The following is a 22,205-nucleotide window of genomic DNA, read 5'->3' on the forward strand; positions in this document are numbered from 1 at the left end:
GATGGACCAAATCCAGAACATCAAATTCAAACCCTTCCAACTCCAGGGTATTGGGATGTGCTTCCAGGGCAGATCTAGGGTTGTCAGCCCTTCAGAATTGCCCCGGAGTCTCCAGGAATTAAAGATTATTTTTTAATTAAAGACTATCATGTAAGGAAACCTCCAGGAATACATCCAACCAAAAATGGAAACCCCAGCCAGATCCAAAGCCATCAGGGCCCTATCTTCCGGTTCGGATGTGACCAAAACCTGGGTGAACAGGAGGGGAGAATTCAGCGCGGCCACACTCACACCCCAGCCCCAGCCCGCGCCTGTTCTGGCGGGACCCCAAACACTGTCTGGGCCACTCAGGTGAGGCGCAAAGGTTTCAACGTTTCCCATCCACAGCAGCTGCAGAGACCTCCCCTCAGACGCCGAGGCTCCCCGGGGACACTGGGTCCGTCCCCGCCGAGGAACAGCGGGAGCGCGATCTGCGGCCGAGGCAGCTGCCAGGGGACGGGGAGCCCGAGCAGCCGCACAGCTACGAACCCCACCCCGCCCGGGCTTCCCCAGCCGGGCGCCCGCCTTAGCCCGCCCCTCCCCGCCTCAGAGGCGGGGCCGCCCCTTCCAGACCCAGCCAGCCGATCGCCTCGGCCCGGCCTCCGGCTGCCGCCATTCGCAGCCAGGCGGAGAGTCGGGCCCCGCGGCGCCGGCCCATCCATCGGCCCGGGCTCGTGGCGTCTCGGCTGCCGGCTCCACGTTCCGACGCGCCCCTTCAAACGGCGGCGGGGCCGATGCAGCCCGCGGGCTCCCCGCTGCGGCTCCTCTTCCTCCTCTCGCTGGCCAAGGCGGCCAGGGCGAGCGGGGCGGCGGCGGGAGCAGGTAACGGCTGGGGCGGCCGCCCAGTGGGAGGGGGGTTCTTCAGCCGTCCCCGCGGAGCCGCTGCTAGGCCGACGGGGCTTCCGCAAAGCCCCCGGCTCTCGCCGGTGGCGCCTCTCCAGGGAGCGCGATCCGCCTGAAGCGCGAACCGGGAGCAGCCCGGCGGAGCTGGCCGTTTGGCCGCTTCACGTTATTTCTTGGGCAGGACAGCGGGGTACCGGGTGGGGTCTGAGATTCCGCAGAGGTGGCCGGGACGTGCCCCGGAACAAAAGCCCTGAGAGAAACTTAGTTTCTGTATAAAAATCCACGTGAAGCAGGTTTGTGCCCCCCCCCCCCCACAAAGGTTTTATGAAACGAAACGCGAGGCACGCTCGGTGATTCACAGTGTTAGTACAGTCATTCTTCAAAGGTAAAAAGACACACGTTGTCGAAAAGAAAAATAGGCAGTTCGGTAAGTAAAATGTAATAATGGAGTCTCCTCTCCACTCTTAGCTCTTTGAGCATCACGCTTTTTATCTACCCTTAGATGCACCCTGGCCAGTTTATTTCCATTTTCACCAGTGAACCAGTTACACAGTTTTGACCAACCAGTGCAACTGTAAAAAGAGTGATTGGACTGGCCAGGAGTCCTGGCTTTTCACTCATTAAAGGCCACCAGGAGAATTTTCTGCCTTCTAACTTCTGCAGACTTTCCACTTGTCTGTTCTTGATCTCTCCCACCTATTGATACAAAGCGACCCAAGATTTATTCAGCCTTTTAGCGAGGAATATTGCCATTGTCACAGAACCTTTTGGTTTACAATATGCATAAGATGTGAAATTGTGGCTGTATGCTCACTGCCTTTACTTGTGATGGAGGGACCCATTTGGGGGATCCAAAGTTCAAGTTCTAATAGAACTAGTAGAAAATAAAAGTTCCAGCCCAGTGTCTAGGGAGGTGCTATCCTTCTGCTAGCTTTATAAAAGACCCAACTCTAATGTTTGCTGTTTTTCTTCTATTGACCAGGTAGGAAATAGCCTTACTATAATTATTCCAATCAAGGTAACTCTGCCAGAGGTAGTGACTGGGGCTATGTCTACACTGCCAAGTTTTTTCACCAAAAGTTATGCCACTTTTATTAAAGCACTTTACTTAAACCGCTGTTGCATGTCCACACTATGCTCTTTGTCTCGCTGGAGCACATTCACACTAGCAGTTCTTTCAGCCGTGCACTATCGATAGCTATCCCTCTGTACAACTGGCCACAGGGTGCTCATGGAAGGGTTTGCAATGCCTCATGGGATAGGTACAGCATCCCCTGATGCAGGTTTCTCAGTCTCATTGTTCCATGGGCATCCTAATAGATTTCCAGCCATTATGTGTGACAGGGTGGATATGTGTGTGTGGAGGGGAGACAGACCGTGTGTGCTGGGGGAGAGTGAGTGTTGGCATACTATCTCATAAGTTCAGTAAGCCACGGGAAGCAACCAGTCCTGAGGCGGGGGAGGGGGAAACCCCGACATCAGCCCCTGCCTCCCTCCCTGGCTCTGCGCAGCACAGAGTCTGTCTGTCTCTCTCACTCACTCTCACACACACACACTCTCTCTCTCTCCTGCCTGGCTCTTGTGTTCAATGTGGGAGACAGCAGGAGCATTCTGCATTAATGGTAGGGTTGCCAACTGTCTAATCGCACAAACCCAAACACCCTTGCCCTGCCCCTTTCCTTGCACCTTCTCCAAGGCCACGACCTTGCCTCACACCTCTGAGTCCCCGCCCCACTCCTCTCGCTCTCCTGCACCCTCACTTTCACTAGGCTGGGACAGAGGGTGGGGGGTGCAGGCTCTAGGCTGGAGGTGGTGGAGGCCAAAGGGTTTGGAATGTGAGAGGGGGCTCTGGACTGAGCCTAGGGCAGAGGTTTGGGGTGTGGAGGGGGCGAGGGGTGCAGGCTCCAGGAGGGAGGTTGGATGTGGGATGGGGTTGGGGTGCAGGAGGGGGTGTGGGCTCTGGGAGGGAGTTTGGGTGGGGGTGGAGGCTCTGGGCTGAGCCTGGGGTGGTGGGTTGGGGTGCGGGCTCCGGGAGGGAGTTAGGGTGCAGGAGAGGGTTGGGGTGTGGGAGGGGGTTTGGGGTGCAGGCTCTGGCTGGGCGGCGCTTACCTCAGGTAGCTCCCTCAAGCAGCAGCATGTCCGACAGAAGCTCCTGGGCTTAGGGGTGGCCAGGTGGCTCAGCAGGCACCGCCCTCACAGCTTCCATTGGCCACGGTTCCCCATTCCCGGCCAATGGGAGCTGTGGAGTTGGTGCTTGGGGCAGGGGCAACACGTGGAGGCCCCCTAGCCACGCCTCTGCCTATGAGCTGCTGCAAGACATGCCAGGAGCGGCACTGAGCCAGGGCAGGCAGGGAGCCTGCCCTAGCCCTGCTGCGCTGCTGGATTTTTAGCGGCCTAAAATCTCCCAGATTCGCTTCAGTAGTGTCTGGGAGATTGAGCCTGATTCTGGGAGACTCCCGGCCAAACCAGGAGGGTTGGCAACCCCAGTTAATGATTTGCTCTTTGTTTCCCCGGAGCAGAGCAGAGCAGCACAGCACACTGGTTGTTAGAATGGAGTTTTGAAAGTGGAGGGGCGCATGCCTGCAGGGCTACTGAGTTCAAAACAATGAGAAGAGTGGTCACTTCAGGCATTGTGAGACACCTCTAAAGGCCAATGACAGCGATAAAAGCAGGCAAGGTGTTTATACTGGCACTTTGGCGATAAAATCTTTGCACAAAAAACCTTATCACTATCATTGAGGTGGTTTTATTAAAGTGCTGCAACTAAGGCGTTTTGTCACAAAAAGTGGCTTTGGACTCTGTACACCTCTGCTATTTCATCGCCAAAAACTGTCTTTTGGCAAAAAAACTTGGCAGTGTAGACCAGCTCTGGGATAACCAGTTCCATCCCTTCAGAAGATCCCGACTGCATCCCAAATCAGGCATTTTTCAGAGAGAAGGCAGGCTTCTAGAGGTTCAAAGGTAGTGGAAGCAGATTGCCTCCAGTCAGTATTGGCCGAGGGGAATCTCCTAGAGTTTCTAAAATTTCCACTTCTACCTAAAATAGCATTGCCCTGTAGAAAGATCCAGAGGCCTGAAACCTACAAATCTCTTAGAATCAATATTTTTCTATTATGTTTATTTCTGAATTAGAACAATAGGTATCATCCCATTCACAACCTGAAATGGCTACATCTATTTGTCTTAACCCCCCAACCCCAGCCAAGAAGTTCAATATACAGCCTACCTACTCAACCATCTTTGCTGTGACTCTTGAGGATTTCCTAGTCCCACAGAACTTCAAGAGATGATAGTAATGTGGTATAAGCTACATGTGGGGAAAATATTTAAGAATGGGCTCTTCAGTCTAGCACAGAAAAGTATAACACGAAACAATGACTGGTAGGTGAAGTTAGAAAAATTCAAACTGAAAATAAGGCGTACATTTTTGACAATGAAAGTACTTAACCATTGGAACAATTTCCCAAGGGTTGTGATGGATTTTCCATCACTGACCATTTTTAAATCAAGATTGGGTGTTTTACTATAAGATCTGCTCTAGGAATTATTTTGGGGAAGTTCTCTGGCTTGTGTTGTACAGGAGGTCAGATTAGATGATCACAGTGCTGCCTTCTGGCCTCAGAATCTGTTAATCTAGTTGATTCTGCCTAGGTGAGCTGCATGGTAGACTGCCACTGTTCATACAACAGCTCCCATAAAATGGGTGCTGATAGTGGCAGCATTTAAAGAGTCAGGAAAATGTACTTCCTTACTTGACTCATTGCTAGCTCCTCCTTTCTGAATACTCAGTTTGCTATACACAAGACACTGGAACTTTTTGGAACCTGTAGTGAATGAATCAAAGAGCCCACTGTTCCTGAGACAGGATTTCAAGGGAAACTGTCTACTTGAAATCTAGCCAATTAAATAAAAAGTTAAAACAGTTGCAGGTACCATACCTGTCCCAGAATTCCATGTCTATTTTTGTGTTTTTACAATCACACTTTCCTATATTTAACAATATTTTCTCTCCCTTGATGCTATGTGAGAGACCCACTTAAACACAAAGGGGCAGCTGACTATTAACTGATTGAACAGGGAAAACCATGAATATTCCTACAAATAAAGTGTTGTCAAATGCACAAAGTAAACACCCTGGAAAAAATAAAGAAAAATAGTTGCCCCCTCATCTTTTTTCAGTTGCAATAAACCAAGGTCTTTCTTGTAATAGTAGATAAAGCCAGTTCACGCAGAAGAGTGATTTTAAAGGTGATGGTGTCCCTTCCGTTCTCCCTGTAGTCTGGTTCATGATAGCTGAGGCAGAGTGTATCTTTCATCAGAGAGGACAATGAAATTCAGAGGGACTATTGAGATTCCAGTTGCAGCACTGATGCATAGTTCAAGAGGCATTTTACCTGCTTGTTTCCTTATTTCTTGCACTGAAGGTCTCTGCCCTTGGTTCTGTTTTAGGATTCTATAGTTGATCCTGATTCTCTCCACAGTCGTAATCTCTCACATTTAGACAGTTGCCTTCCCTTCCTTACCTCAGGTTAAGTCTTGTTTCTCCTGACGGTGAAGTCACTTGTTCAAAGGGATCTTCCTCTTGGAACTCATTTGGTTTATAGTTGCCCCAGATGTCACTCTCATGGAATTGAGGGCATGCTTGAAGTGGAGGATGGCTTGAGTCGGGTGGTTTTCTTCAGAGAGAACATGCATATTGATATGTTAATGCTTAGGGTGGTACTCGTAAGAAAACATCTACTAGCTCTCTGGGAATAACTAGCAGGGAAACCAGTTCTAACCGGAATAGACCGTTTATTGTAATCACTTAACAAATAGGGCAGTACCCTCAGCTCTTGCTTCTGGAAGGAATCCAAACTACCTTTTCCCTGGACCAGCAGAAATCTCCCTGCCCTAAGAACCTGTTACCTAGCAGGGAAGATAAATTACCTGCAGACAGTCTAAGCTGAGGTGCAGTCCTGCTTAGAGAATGGAGTTCCCTTACTACTAGGTTCACCTGACTTTTAGCCAGTGAAGGTGCCCTCCATGAACCTGTTTTTGACACCAGCAAGTAACAAATTCCCCAGATAATACAGCAAGTACCAGGATCCTCTGTCGAGCCAGATGGATGCCTTTGTGATTCCCTTTTCCAACATCATCCTTTATTCATCCATCCCCCCTAATTCTTCATAAAATAGTTAAAATATTCTGGCCAGACTAAAGAGCCATATTCACTCTTTCATGACCCAGAAGGGTTTGGTTTACAAGTTTGTATATGGACAGCTAGTGACCATTCTCTCCAGACTCCAAATCTGTTACTAGCTTTGCCCATTACTGTGGGGTATGCTCATTTAGTAGGGTTACTCTTCTGGGGTGGGGGAGGGTCTTGTACGTCTATCAATGTACTGCTTGTGTCACTTGTGTTCTCATATGGAGCTCTACTTCCTGCTGCAAGTTCCCTCCCAATGGAGCTATCCTGCAGGACCTAGGTTCCTCAGGGCTGGGTTCTTCCAGCCCCAGAATTAGATAAACAAACACACACATTAACAGAGCGTGTCTGAGAGGACCAGGTTAATCAGCACTCCTTACATGTCCCTGGACTCAGTAGGCTGGGTCGAGCAGCACTTCCAAGCTGTCACCCTCAAATGCCTTGGGCACCGCACCGGAATAGAGCACACCTGAGCAGGCTAGGTCAAGCAGCACATTCAGTCTGTCCCCCTCATATGCCCCCGAATTCAGCAGACTGGGTCGAGCAAGCTGCCACCCTTATATGTCCCAGGCTCAGCACGTCTTCATCTCCACTTCCACATTACAGTTGTTCCGGTAGTAATCTACTTGATGAGCAAACCCCACAGGATTTTTGAGCGCTGCAGGAATCTTTTAGCTTAGGTATGAGGAGCATTGCTGCAGAGCGAATGAGGAAACCAAAACACACCGAAGGGGCGGGGGGGAAGGGAGAAGCAACCAGTTTAATCATGAAAGTCATTTATTGTCAGGTAATAACCATAGGGGAACCAAACAGACAAAACAGTTATAATATTAAATCTAACTTAAGCTTGATTATAAAAGTCAGGTTTAGAAAACTATAACTGATCACACAAGTCAGGGTCAGAAGGCTACACAGAGAGAGCGAGAGAGAGAGAGCTGGGTTCTCACCATTCCATGAAGCTTGAATCGATCAGGGGTCCCAGGTGGTGGGGGTAGCTGAGGGTCTGGAGTGCTGGAGACAGGCAGAGCCCCCAGCATGATCAGTCAGGAGAAGATGAAGTCCCAACGGAACTGATGCAGATTTTGGATCCAGGCATCAGAACACTTACTTGAGCATGGATAGGGGGGTTTGTAGGGAAAGAACAATGGTTCAAGGGAGAACACTAGATTTGTTCATGCTAGACATGGAGCTGATCATTCCTGGCTTTGGGTAGTGTTCCTTGGAGGTAGCTCACAATGCAATTAGGGAGCTTCACTATTTTGGATACCAGTAAAGGATTTATTACTAGCATTGGTCTGGTAACTGCTGAGCTGGGTGGGTGCAGGCGTGGGTTTATTAACTTCTGGAGCAGAGATTCCCGCATCATGCAGTGCTCCCCTGCTTTCCTGGTCCCAGAGTTCCATGCGGTTCTTACCTTGGAATCTCTGTTCTCCATTCTGTATGCTAATGGAGATGCCTCCTTGTCCCATCTGCGACACAAATGAGGCTAAGGGAGTTTCCTTAATTGTCTTCCTTATCCCAAGAGTTTAGGTGTGTCTCCCACTGCCTTTTCGTTGCTTTTTGTAAGTCTTTCTTCTGATGCAGATTTAGTTCTAGCAGAGGCTGGATAGTCTTCCGTGAGTCAGACAGGCTGGGTACTGTGCCCTGGTTCCCCAAGAACACAGAGCTGCTAGGTAAAAAGTCCCCCAGTTGATGGAATACTTGCGACGAGCGAGTATCCCCATCACATCCTTTCTCTGTAATCTGATCTTCAATCCATTGCAGCTGCTGCATCAGTCACTGAATCCAGCAAACGAGTAGAACCAGGCCAATTTCTAGTATAATGTGGAAACTGATTATCACCACAATAGGGTGAAGCATGATATTTAAAAGACCTGTTGCACTGGGGCTCCACCCAAGCAAAGTGTCCCACCAGAAGTGATGGCCTAATGTTTTTAACTGTAGATGCTAGCCTAGAGATCTCCTGGTTGTGGTATTGAATCTCGAGTTTGCCATTCTCCTCCAAAGTTCAGAGTTTCTGCAGCTCAGTTTGTAAGGAGGAATGAGTTAAACTTGATCTTAGCCAAATGGCAGCGAGACCCATTCCCAGTGAAATGGGGGAAACCTCCTTGTAAAGCTCAGGATAGGCTTTCAAATGTTGTACAGTCTATATAGGCACAGTAAACTTAATATCACAATTAACAATAGTGGTTACATTACAGAATCAGCGATAAATGTAAGGCACCATGGGTTGAATCCAATGTCCATTAATCAATACAATATTACATTTTGTTCTTACACACACACACATGCTTTACCAACAAAGATAATAACAGACCCCTCTTCCTGGATAACATTGAAGGAAAAGTGAGACCTATTCCCAGGTGGTGGGAAGAAGCATTCATGTTCCTGCAACGCTTGGTCTTCACAGATATAGCCCAAACCTTCTTTTCTCCTACACCCCTTTACATTTACTGTGTTCCAGACATTATCTTTCTGCTAGGCCCAATTGTTAGGATCTCTGGAGTACATTAGTGAGTTATCAATAATCTGTAATCCCAGTGGGACTACTGGGTGGATTATTCTAAGAATAACTGCAAGCTTTGCTGGTTCTGATTGTATGAAGCATTAATAGTCTCCACCAGGACCGGAGGACTAATTCTTCCTCGGTTACATGGGGCTGAATCAAGTTGATTGCCTCCATGGGAATTTGTCCTGCTATGGCTTACCGAATCATTCCCATGATTATGCTCTGGGTGAGAGCCTGAGCTTGCTCACACGCTGAGGTCAATGAGACATTATTTTGGAGGGACTCTACACCAGACATTATTAACTCTTCATTTTTTTCATGAGTCTTTTCCACCCAGGAAATACCTTACTTATTAACTGCTCTTCCTCACTTAACTGTTTCAAAGATGCTATTAATGGGGTTCCCATCTTTTCTATATTTTCGGTGGCATATGATAGTTTATTAGCCAGAACTTTTAGTTTGCGGCATCAACTAAAGAGATTCCTGTTCCTACAGGTGCAATCCTATCCCTTAATTCCCTTTTTACTCTATTTACATGGTCAGCCCCTTGCCACATTCATCCCAATCCTCAAAGCTAGTTCCAGTCAAGGGAGATCATACAGGTGCTATATGAGAGATATTAATGCGTTTTAAGTGGATTTGAACCTCCTTCAGAGAAGTCTGAGGTTGAGGAACCAAATGTTCTTGATCCAATTTTAACACACGGGGCCCTTAAACGTCAGAGGGGAGCAAGGTTTGTGATTAGAGGGTCAAAATTTAAAACTTTTTTGTTGTTGGCCCAATTCCATTCTGTACAATCTGGGCTCATGGAATCCCTCCGAAATGTCAATGTGCTCAAATTGTTGGCATGAGCTTGTCACAGTGTGTGCTCTTTAATGGAACTACCCAGTCTGGGGGACCTTGTTGAATCAAGTCAGGTCCAGCTAAAGGCCAGTTCAGCAGTTCCCCATTTACGAGGAACCGTGTGATATTCTTGCCTTCTGGCTTGATCAGAGACAGCTGCAGTTCATCTCTGAGTAATGGAGGTGTCTGGATTCCGACGACAATGATGACATGTAGGAGCATAGTTACTCCCCAAGCAGCGGAGGAAACCATGACTATCCTGCACCTTCCGCCACCTAGGAGGCGGTTACTGGTTGCATTTGATGGTGTTTGTCTCTTTTGAGACCACAATGGCTTACAGAAGAATGAGACAGAGTCTGGGGTGGTCTTAGTTTCACAACAAAACTTGAGTGACTCCCCGGGGCACTCTGCATGCAATTGGCAACACTTTCCCAGGGGCAACCCGAGGAGTTGCCAGCAGCGTAGAACTGGTAGAGACGCTGCAGGGCCAGGGGGTTGCTTCCATTCCCATAGAATCCATGCATGTGGCACAGCAGTTTTACTTCCCGGGCTCCAGCTGGCAAGCACCTCCAGGGGCTCAGAGGGATCACAGGTTCAGCATAGAGCCTGGGCAGCATCAGACTCCAGACACTTATGAACAGCAGAGTGCTAGTTGAACAGTGGGATGTCATGGCTCGTGTTTGGGACCTGTGAGGGGGGCAGAGAAGAGAGAACAAACTCCCACACTCCCCCCATATATAGTGGGAGAGTCTGGGACCAATATTGCAGGGTGAACATGAAGCAGTGACCTTCGTGAGGGTGGCAATAATAAGTCGAGGACTTCTCTGGCCTTTTCCTGCCTCGACATCAGGGTAGGCACTGACAAGCCCACCCAATACATATTTTCCAACGGCCCAAAGCCGTTCCTTCTTGCTAGCCAAGAAGGGTGGCTGGCAGGATGGAGAAGACAGTTATACTATTCCTTGTGAGTCAGGTGGTTTTCTCTTCCACTCTTTGAGCTGTGAGGAATGAAACCATTTCTTCCAGGGTTTCCCATTTTTTCCATTCAGGATTTCTACCTGATAAACACAGGGGTTGGCCCGATTCACAATAAAGCAGGAGCCATCCCAGGTGTGTATCAAAGAGTGCTCCTTTGCTGAAAACTTTCTGTAAATTACTGGTTGGCCTAATTGTTACCAGCACAACATTCTTTGTTACTTACACATTCTAGGGGCATCCACTTTTACCCAGTTTGTAGGGCTCCAGGCGAAAGGCACCTAACTATACTCCTCCATGGGCTCCAGGCAAACACTCTTTCCCTGTGGACTCAGAGAAAACACCCTGTCCCTGTTCATAGGGCTGCAGGTGAAAGGCACCTAACTTAACCCCTCCATGGGCTCCCAAATCTTTTGTCCATTGCAACTTCAGATGCTAATCTATTGGAGTTAAGAAGCAATTCATTAGAAAGACAGAATGTTGGGAATAATTAAGACAGGGATAGATAAGACAGAAAATATATTGCCTCTATATAAATCCATGGTATGCCCACATCTTGAATACTGTGTGCAGATGTGGTCGCTCCATCTCAAAAAAGATCTATTGGAATTAGAAAAGGTTCAGAAAAGGGCAACAAAACTGATTAGGGGTGATACAGGTCTATAAAATCATCACATGACGTAGAAAAAGTAAATAAGGAAGTGTTATTCACTCCTCATAACACAAGAACTAGGGGTCACCAAATGAAATAAATAGGTAGCAGGTTTAAAACAAAAGGAAGTATTTTTTACACAACACACAGTCAACCTGTGGAACTCCTTGCCAGAGTTCATGGAGGATAGGTCCATCAATGGCAATTAGCCAGGGTGGGCAGGGACAGAGTCCCCAGCCTCTGTTGGATCACTTGATGATTACCTGTTCTCTTCATTCCCTCTGGGGCACCTGGCATTGGCCCCTGTCAGAAGACAGGATACTGGGCTAGATAGATCTTTGGTCTGACCCAGGATGGCTGTTCTTCTGTTCTGAAGGAGTAGTCCTTCATCTCCATCTCAAGCTGTTGGTGTTGATAGCTTCCTGAGTGAGGCGCTAAACTGCTGTACTCAAGGATTGGGATTGCCAGTCAATCCATGGACCATATTCAGTCCTGGCCTGAGAGTTTCCAGCTTCTGTTGGCTTCAATGTGGGTGAGAGTTAACTAGTCAAAGGGCTTGTCTGCAGGAGAAAGTTTCACCAGTTTAACCTAAAGTGTGGATTTAAACCAATTTAGTTAAACCAGTGCAAACCCTTGGGTGGGCAGATTTAGGCTAGGTCTACACTGCGGGGGGGAGTCGACCTAAGATATGCAACTTCAACTACGTGAATAGCGTAGCTGAAGTTGGCGTATCTTAGGTCGATTTACCTGGCCTTGAGGACAGTGGCGAGTCGACTGCTGCCGCTCCCCCATCAACTCCGCCTCTCGCCACGGTGGAGTTCCGGAGTTGATGGCAGAGCGATCGGGGATCGATTTTATCGTGTCCACACTAGAAGCGATAAAATTGATCCCCAACAGATGGATCACTACCCACCGATCCGGCGGGTAGTGTAGACATACCCTTAGTTAAGTTTCAGAGTGGCTTATTAAAGTGAGATAAGTGTGTCTAGACTGGGATTTGCATCGGTTTAACTAAATCAGTTTAAAACACAAATTAAACTGGTGCAACTTTCTCATCTAGCAAGATCAATTTTACCTACAAATAGCATTTCTTTGAGTTGACTAAAGGGCTTGTCTACACTGGCAATTTACAGCGCTGCAACTTTCTTGCTCAGGGGTGTGAAAAAAACACCCACCTGAGCACAGCTAGTTTCAGCGCTGTAAAGCACCAGTGTAAACAGTACATCAGCGCTGGGAGCTATGCTGCTCCTTGAGATGGTTTTTTTTAGAGCTCTTGGAGAGCTCTCTCCCAGCGCTGCACCGCGACCACACAAACCATGTTAAAGCGCTGCTGCTTTAGCTTTGCAAGTGTAGTCTGCACAGGAGCTCCTTTTGCTATCCTCAGTGTCTGACAACATTCTGTCCTGTATTATTCAGATAGTTGTTACATTCATACCTAGTTTTCTCTTCAGTGGACCAAATTCTTCCCTGAGTTAAAGCTATATTATGTTTTTTTATTCTGCTCTTTAATTATGTTCCTGAAATCTTGAGATGATACACTATAGGGCAGTTTGTGTGTGTGTGTGCAGGTTTGCATGTACGCTCTTGAAAATTCGCCCCACAAATCAGTTAAGGATATTTATACTGTGAGGTATGTATCTAATCTTGAAAGCAGTAGGGAGTCTCTAAAATTTCCATGAAGCAAGACAATGGAAATGATTGATTAGACAAGTTGCCAATGCCATTAGGACTGCTAGAGACAGCTAATTACCCTCACCACAAGGTGTTATCACTGAAAATTATGTTATCGTTCAGAAAATGTAGGAGAAATAATTTGATTACATATTTTAATATACTACTTAAAAATAACAAAATTATACTATTTTTCTGCTTCAAATAGGTTATGATGTTAAAACTTCTTCAATCAGCAGCAATATCGTGTAATAAATTACTATTTTAACATTAAAAGCCTGTTTTCCTCAGACTTCTACAGTCAAATTCACCATTGGTTTAAGCACTGGAGTTACACCTACTTATGCCAATAGTGAATTTGACCCATGGGCCTTATCCCAATGCTATCAAAATACTAGCACAAAAGCCATTTTTTTCTAAACGTAGTAAAAAGCCAAAACTGGCTAGAGACAGAATGTTCCAAAGTGCCAGAGTGATGTAGGCACCTAAATTCCATTGAAAATCATTGGGACTTAAGTTTCTAAATGCCCAGGCCATGTCTGAATTTTCAAATTGGGCTCCTAAGTCATTTCAGAGCTTCTAAAAATATTAACCTGTAGCAGGTTTTTTGTGCCAGACTTTCTGCAAATTGCTTATGTCCCCTGGAATATCAAACTACAGTACAACAAAAGCATGAATGGAGGAAGTGAACATGTACCTACACTTTGAAATGCACTTCATTTAGTGTTTTTCTTTCTTTAGATAAAAACTGTAGCCATTTGAAAGAAATGGACGTCATCCAAAAACCAGATGCAGATTGTTACTGTTATATGCAAAATGGAACAATGAACTTAAAATATATTTGGTCAGCTCTTCAGGTAAGATTCTGTGTTTGGAGCTTGCTTCAGATTTTTAATATGTTACATGTTTTCCCAGCAACCAATCTGATCAAGATATAAGATATCAGGTGCATCTCAGTATGAAATCAGTCTGAGGGTTGCATAGACAGAACCTAAAAAAAGCATCTTTTAGTGGCATGCTGCTTTCACTTCTAGCGTGGCTGACTTAGTAGTCTGATGTCTCTTATTTGTTGCACGGATGGGGGGCTTTATTTCTTTGCTGAGAGGCAGAGAAATGTCAACTCAACTGTGTTGTGTGTATTGGATGTTATATGATGACTTTTTGACAGCACAAGAACAAGAACAAGGCTACATAATATCAGATGCATATTTCCAATACTGACAGGAGTGGCAAGGGTGCACCTTGTAAGATATTCGCCTTGGGCTGCAAAGTACTAAGTCTCAATTACTATTGAAAGCACCAGAAGCTTAGAGCACCTCTTTAACCCCTGTGCTAAAGAGCAAGTTCAGGATCTTCTCCTTGGCTCTTCTTCTGAGGAGTTGACTCCCTGGGTGGGGAAAGAAACAGCTTCACTTCACCTCTGCTGGAGGAATGGGCTTCCAGGTGTAAGGAACTGGAGATTCCACTTCATCCCTGCCCAGAACTTTTTTCTCCAGGCAGATACAATGTGTATGGTCATTTTTATGAGCGGTGGCAGACTTTAGGCAGTGATCACATCCAGCAACTGGGAAAGTTTCTTGACGTAAATGCTTAAAAGTGAGCAGCTAAGATTTTCCCCAGCAGATCACTCTCTTCTTGCATTTCAATAAAGAAGCCTCTCTTATTAGATGAGATAATGCTTCTTCTTGTCGTTGGGCATCCATTATTTCAGATGCCCGGGCTCATTAGTTCACAATTTAAGCATCAGGAGGACTTTTCCTGTTCAGAAGGTAGAGAAGATCAGTGTTATAGCTCAGTCTTTCTTGAAGAGAAGAGGGATGGATTTTTTATTCCAGTTTTCGTCGCACTCTCTTCTGCTTTCTGACAATTTCCATTTTTGTTCTCCCTTAACATCTAATGTGCTGTTAGCATCCTTAACCACAAGAAGATTCAGGAACAGTGGGTTCATAGCCTATGAGAAAAGTGAGCCTGGGCATCTGCCAAAGAAAATGCGGGCAGTCAATGTTAGTAGTGTGTCAAACGTGTAGCATCACAGTGCCCATGATGGAATTGTAACCCTAGGATCTGGTTCTTCAAATGGATCCATGCACCCACATGGGGGCCCACTGACTTCAGTGAGGCTGTATATGAATCATTAAGTACAGTAGGACTAGGTACCTGATTTAAGAGACTGCAGTGGGATTATTATTCCCTAGGCTTCTGCTCTGTTATTTCTCCCTATGTTATGTTCAAATACTCAGAGTGTTTTTGAAAGATACTATCGATCCGAGTTCCTACTATGTATGTTTTGTTTTGCTCTGTTTACAGGTGAAAATTAACAGCACAGAAATGTTCAAGTTTGTGCCTATCTCAGCTGAAAGCAATTGTCATAATTCAGAAACTATTTTTGCATTTTTCAAGTGTGTTGTTCAAATCATTTGGCAATCAGAGGCATCTAAAGAAACTGTCATAAACATAAACCAATATGGAGAGAATGTGTGTTTCACAGTCCAACCCTACAAGAAAGTACCCTACACCGTGAGTGTACAACGAAACAGTAAGTAGAGTGATGCTTTCCATTCATCCAATGAATGGGCTGGATAATATTGCCAACATTATTGCCTGAATAGTGCATTCTGAGTTGTAAGTTACCATAATGGAACAGCTGAGACTTGTCTGATAATATTTGAACAATTAAAATCACCCAGATGAATTAGCCTAAAATGCTGTTTTTTGGATTTTCAGTGGTGGATAGGAAACTCATCCTTTTGTTCGTAGCTGGTGTTTTACTGTTCCATTTTGCAAACGCCTTGAGTAGGTAAGTATTAGCCCCTTTATCTTGGTATTCTTTCCAGAGTCATTGCATTCTTGGTGTGTTCCTATTCATTCATTGTCTTCTCTATTTATTTGTATAGCTCAATGATCCCAAGCAACTGTTTGTTTTTTAAAAAATGAAATAAGAAAAATGTATGTAAACTATCATAATAACGTAGCCATGAAGAGGAGAGATGTAATGTAAAGATATGTCACTTGTGTGGCTGTGTTAGGGCTTCCCAGATCATGGCTCCTAGCACTTGTGGGTGTATAAGGACTTTTACCTGGGATTCTCCCTATGAGCAAGTGAGCAAAGAGTAAGCAGAGCCATCACCTCCCTCCCAATGAATCCTGGGGTGTGCTGCATAAAGGGAGGTTGCAGATTTCCCACCCCCAGAGTGTGGGAATCTTAGGGAGGCAGTGTGTGTCAAATGAGGTCATCTGGGCCTCACTGTCTCTGCTGCTCCCCGCCTCCACCTCAGCCTAGAAACATGATAAACAAAAGTGGAACTGAGATGTTTTCACTGTTGAGATTTTTAGATATGGAAAAGTAAATAAAAGCTGAAATAAGGAAAAGGCAATGAGATGATTTTTAATTCTCTCAACTCTAGTAATCTAATGCTGTTTGTTTTTTAAAGAGTACTGGATCCTCAGCTCCCTTGAGTTCACACTCAGCCCAGCAGAGGAGCTGGCTGGGACCTAATGTGACTCTTGTGTAACTTAAGAGCCACTCTAAGTTCTGCCAGCTGCCCCCATCCCACAAGGTCATCTGGGCACCATTCAGGGAATGCCATGCACTGCCCCCCATCCTCCCACAGACCTCTTGCCACCCTAACACAGGGGTTGGGGATGAACAGGCAACATACAGCCATCTGTGACACCCAAAGATTCCTCTGTCAGGGAATTCTCAGCTGCCTCTTTATGGGAGTTTTCTGGCTGCCTCGTTCTGCGTCCGCAGTGCAAAGCAGATGAAGCCAGAGCTGACAATCTGTGTGATTAAGTGCAGCATTACACTTTTTGGTACTTCCAAACCAGTTGAAACTCAGTAAAAGGTTTTTACAGTGTCCCCCACCTTGCTGTTCCCTAACAGGAGTGCTATGTTCTATTACTCTGCTGGAGTGGCATTGGGTGTTCTTGCTACGCTAGTCTTTCTCCTGTTGACACTTAAAAGATTTATTCCAAAGGTAGGTGTACCATGTGGAAAACAAAATAGCAAATAGCAAGTCTGGAGCCAGATTCTGATCTCTCATTGGTTTTATGACAGAGTAACTCCATTGACATTGATGGGGGTTTACTTCAGTGTAAAACCAATGTACCTAAGATTAGAATCAGGCCCTAGATAGACTGCCCTCCAAAGTCTGAAATCAACAGTTACGTTTGCTGATGTACAATGACGAGCATTTATTCTGAAACCATAATTACAGGGGTGTGATTTTAGTCTCTCAGCTCAATTTGCTTATGTCATGAGTCAACAAATCAGTCAAAATGAAACCATAAGTTTTGTGGCAGTTGTAACCTTGACTTTATTTTTCATATCCAGTTGCAAAATTGTCTCAAGAAGGCAGGGCTGAATCTTATGCCACCCTCCCTCCAAATGCCTTGGTCTCTATAAAACATGTCAGAGTTAAGTATTAATTATTATTATTGTAATACCGAGACATGATACAGCTTCAAGAAGTTTGGACAAAAATCCCATGCAGTGGCTCCTCTTCACCTCACTTATCTTGAGACTTCAGAGCATGATATAGCAGGGTTAACAAGTGAATCAGCTCATAAGCTCTTCAGTACAGATAGTGCATATGTGTGTGAAATCCCTAGCCCACTATGTCCCAATCTTGATTGGGACCTGTGGATGCTACCATCATATAAATAATAAACCACAAGCTAGCTGGTTCACTAACTATTTTCTTTTACTCCCAGCACAGCACCTTTGGGATTTTAATGAGTGGCTGCTGGATGTCCTCTCTCTACTTTATTTACTGTTTGCAAGGGGAAATGAAGTGGCTGTGGTCTGAATATAGAAACTACTTACTGGGTAAGAGAATGAGCAGAAATGTACAGCGGACAGGTTTTTGTTAAGAGGTCAGAACGAACAGTTTGTAAGAATTGCATCTGATTAATATTTTTCTCTCATGAATGTGAGGTGTGGGAGGATTGTGAAGGCTCCTAATCCATTCAAACGAGCATTTATTCTCATTAGATCCTTAAATAGGGAGTTTGATGTTGGTTTGTAGAGGCATGAAGAAGAGGGAACGTTTTGCCCATCTTATGTTTCCAGTCATTTCCATTTCACACCCACTATGGAAGCAAAGAGGGAGGTGGTTGTGGGAGAAGACAGCTACAATCTCCTCTCTGTCTGGAGTTTGGAGTGGGGGTTGTGCTGCCTGGAAAGGGGGAGTTGCCAAGGGGGCTGGGGAACCTATTGCTTCAGCACATTTCCTCAGCATCTTCCTTGGTCAAAACAACTGTGCAGCCTCTATTATCAGCTAAAGCCATCCTCCCTGGAGTTAGCCCCATCAGACAGTGGTAATGGTAGAAACAGTGCTATCTTCCCTGACCACAGCACGCATCTCTGGCACTGGGAGATGCAGCTAGGGTGCCCTTATTCTTAAAGCATTTCCTAATATAGAAGTCATAAGGAATTCTCATGCCCCCTGCTGGCCTGGGGGAGAGAGATTGGGATACAAGCTTGTAACTTGGTTCTCCCCACTTGCTCTAGCAGTACAGAGCACTGCTCTTAGGCCACTATGCCAGCCCCTTATGCTCTGTGCCTGTTAATATTCACTAACTGCTTTCAACTCAGTTGAATACGATATCGTTTTCAAATTTTTTTTATGTTCACTCACCTTTGCTTTGGTGGCACCCCTGAAGCACACAGAGAAATGTACAGTGAGAAAAATTGTTCTTGCAGAATTGCCAGCTTGGCTGAAACAAAAAAGTACAGTGTTGAATAAGCATGGACTCCTTTGGATGCATATCCAAACTGAAGCTCCAGACCTTTCAGCATTCACTCTTCACCAATTAGGAGGGGAAGCATGGCTTGACGATGTGCTTTTAGCATGAGTGAAATTAATTTGATACACATACTGTATTTGCAAGCCTATCACCTTCATTTACAAGATTTTATTTGAAAATAAATACTGACTTATTGTTAGTATGGAGCCTAATCCATGCATATGTTTACACAAGTATTGAGGTATAATTAGGACCTTTCAACAATGCAGTTGCACACCATTCCGACAATTGCACATACAGGTGAATTAAACTGATCATTTTAATGACCATTAAATTCTGACATGTAATTGTATTGCTAATGATGTTTTAGAATGCCTACTGCCTTGGATAAGCATTGTAAGTTACGATTTAAATCTAAATAAACAAACATACAGGATATTTTGGCACATAGATAGCCAGTTATGCCTTTAACTTGCCATCTGCACATGCAGATACAGTTTGTGTATGCAGTCATCGTAATTACATACTCAAGTCCAGTGTGCCACTGCATGCATTTTTTTGCATATGTATTTTAAATATCAGGCCCTTCATGTTCCCAAAGTACATAGTAGACAGCATGAGGAGTAACAGTGAGATTTGCAGTGTTGCAGTTTTAAGCTGTCAGTCTACCATTAAAGTTAATCCTTTGTATCATTCTATATATGGCATTTTTTTCTGCTTTCACAGGGTATTTTCTGACCGTTGGATTTATCAGCTTTGTGGTTTGTTACAAGCATGGACCACTTACCAGTGAGCGAAGCATAACCCTCTTGACGTGGACATTACAATTAATAGCCTTTGTCTTGATTTATTTTGGTGTCACCATCCCACAGGTTGCATATGCAGTAATAGCTATCATCCTCTGTTCAAAAGGCCTATGCTATCCCCTTGGCATGGTCTCTTTTGTGGGCAGGTTGGTATCCATTTTCTGAACATATAAGTCACTGTATTATAAGGTAATATTAAAAGGTTAATAATAAAACCCACATAAAATGACAATTATCTGTCAGTTACTAATCCTAGTACATATTCTTACCTAATGAATACTTACATTAGAGACAAGGCTTGAAACCCCAATGCATAAACATTTAATAATTCTCAATGCAGGAGTTTTAAGCATGGATCTTGCTGTATAGAGAACTGTGACTGTAAGCTTCATAAATACTATAAATAGTAAATAAATAAATTGAACAGCTTTTCTGCAGCATCTGGTAACTGATGGCTTTTCATTCGATTGATTGGTTAGACTGCAGTGACAACATCATGGTTTAATAGGTCTGACAGGACTATGATTTTTAACAAGAATTACCTGCAGATTCCTATGGGACAAAACACTTACCACAAGATGACATGAGATATTGACATTAGGATACTCTGATAAAACTGTAGGTTAATTGGTCATCACTGTCAAGGTTAGAGTTCAGGGGTGAACTCCTACCCCTATTGAAGTCAATGGGAGTTTGCTAGTGACTTCAATAGACCCAGGTTTTCACCCCCGACATCCTTATTTACTCTTACCAGGCCCCAACACTACACTGAGCTCAATAGTGGCAGAAACCTGGACCTGCATGGAACCCACTCTATAGAAGTGGGGCTGTGTGCTGGAGCTGGGGTCCACCCATATGGAGCTGCTTCCAGGATGGAGACCGTAGTTTGGAACACTTTTAAATCGTGTTTTTGGCTTTCCTGTATATGCTGTGTAGCCACATGGGAACAAGCTTCTGTTTGCTATTGTCCTGTGAATTTAAAATATGTTTTATCATGTCAACAGTAACACACAAATGATGATTCTAAAGGCAGTCCCAACCTGTTACACTGAACTAAGGAGCCTACGGGAAGTCAAAGTCTGAAGCTGTTTTTACAACAAACTACGGCAACTTTAAAAATTATTACTTATATTTTCTATGCTTTACCACCACTTGGTTTTTAAAAACCATTTTAATATTTCTTTGCTTTCCCCTAGAAGCTTGGATAAGTGGTGGGTTTTGGGGGTTTTAGCACAATTTGTCATTTGACAAACACGGATTTTTCTACCCCAGCTGAAAAGAACAACCTGCTTTAAACAGCATCATGTAAGAACATTTATCTGATGTAAGTGGTGCTCAGCTCCCTCTGAAGTCAATGGGAAAAGCACCAGTTTAAGCCAGTGCTGAATGTAGCCAGAATATACCTTACCATAAGTACATACTCTGACATATCAAAGTGTCTTTGTTTCTGTGCTGACCCCTGGCATGATTTCAGTTTTTGTTTTGACTGCTCCTGCAGAGCCAAGAGAGTGGTAGCACGTACAATATAATATGAAAAATCTCTTTCAGAAAGGAAGTTTTTGATGGGTTTTACAAACAGTACATTTTACATTTATTTGTTTGTTACTTAATTCTACAGAACAAACCTTGACAGTTTGATAAAAATGATCACAGAGGAAGCAAACTGCATAATTCAGTTTAGTAGGCATCTGTACATACTGCTGATAATTTGATCTCCTAGTAAGCTCTAGAACCTGGTCCCATTGAGCCCACTGGGAGCTTTGTCACTGACTTCAGTGGCATCAGGATTTGACCCTTACCACACAAACAATGACAAACAAGAGCCTCAATCCATTTTCCATTGTCTCGAGGGGAGACGGAGTAAGTCAAACACAGCTGGCTAGTGAAGGTACATTTATATAGAGTTTAAACTCTGTTTATGGGCATCCAGTCCTAGCTCATCTTAACTCCAAAGTTACCACAACAACAAAAATTGAAAGCAGTCAATAGAAGGGAACAGAACACAGCACACTAAGTGATATCTAAATACATTATAAATTACTATGCAGAATCATAACAGCTACATCTGATTATAAATATTTTTGTCTCATACTATTCAGCGGTGTAATTTTAAGGCACAAGTAAACAATATGAACAATTTGCAAAAGATTTTAAGAGCACTGTTCATCTGCAAAGTTCCAAGCGCACACGGGCCTGATTTTCAGCCCCATCATCCCGGTGTGCCTATTTTGCATGTGCAAATCCCTGTTGCACCTGCAAATGGCTAGATAAGCATCCATTTATTAGTTTCCATCAGGGTTCTCTGTGTATATGAAGGACCTTTTGAAAGTCAGTGGGACTTCAGTGACTTTGGATCCGACCCAAATGAGGCAGGCAAATATACATGGACCTTGGGAATGAAAATCAGGCTCATTATGTTGGACTTTTAAAGTAGCTATTTGCCTCTCCCTCATGCAAAGGCAAGATGATCTTATGCTGTTCCCTTAATAGTAGATGCCAGAAAGAAAGAAAAGGTCATAGCGATGTGGGGAGCAATGTATTTGTAACATATGTGAATTCCATGTGCGATAGATTTGGAAATATGAATTGTGTTTCTTTTTGTTTTCAGAAAAATCAAGAATTATTTTAAATCAAAAAACCTAGTGTTTCAGCTTCTTACTGAAGAGGAATACAGGGAGCAGGGGGAAACAGAGACTGTGAAAGCCTTGGAGGAGCTACGCTCATTCTGCAGGAGTCCAGATTTCTCATCCTGGTTAGCTGTGTCCAAACTGCAGTCTCCTAAAAAGTAAGAAAGACTCTCATCTCTTAAAATTGAATGTATTTTATAGGCACTGTTACATAGAAGAGCCAAATACTCCTTAAAGCAGCATAATTTATAGGCCTGATCCTGCCAACACTCAATCGAACATGTAACTTTGTTCACGTCAATAG

The 22,205-nt window shown here is 44.5% G+C and overlaps 1 protein-coding gene across 8 annotated transcripts in view; it reads left to right on the forward strand.

Moving 5' to 3' along the window:
• The first annotated feature begins 587 nt into the window (after positions 1-587).
• Positions 588-22,205, forward strand: part of NEMP2 (nuclear envelope integral membrane protein 2) — a 71,230-nt gene continuing 49,612 nt past the window's right edge. For 5 of the 8 annotated variants that reach the window (XM_039494260.1, XM_039494259.1, XM_039494263.1 and 2 more), the window contains exons 1-8: positions 588-861; positions 13,462-13,577; positions 15,028-15,256; positions 15,445-15,517; positions 16,604-16,697; positions 17,434-17,548; positions 19,195-19,420; positions 21,883-22,059. In XM_039494260.1, coding sequence (XP_039350194.1) covers positions 774-861; positions 13,462-13,577; positions 15,028-15,256; positions 15,445-15,517; positions 16,604-16,697; positions 17,434-17,548; positions 19,195-19,420; positions 21,883-22,059 — 1,118 coding nt within the window. In that variant the 5' untranslated portion in view covers positions 588-773. Of the gene's footprint in view, positions 862-1,085; positions 1,176-13,461; positions 13,578-15,027; positions 15,257-15,444; positions 15,518-16,603; positions 16,698-17,433; positions 17,549-19,194; positions 19,421-21,882; positions 22,060-22,205 lie in introns of those variants that run through there. The other 3 variants (XR_005586124.1, XM_039494256.1, XM_039494258.1) reach the window with 2 other exon arrangements.

The sequence above is a fragment of the Mauremys reevesii genome, linkage group 11 (assembly GCF_016161935.1).
Source record: "Mauremys reevesii isolate NIE-2019 linkage group 11, ASM1616193v1, whole genome shotgun sequence".
NCBI classification, from domain to species: Eukaryota; Metazoa; Chordata; order Testudines; family Geoemydidae; genus Mauremys; species Mauremys reevesii.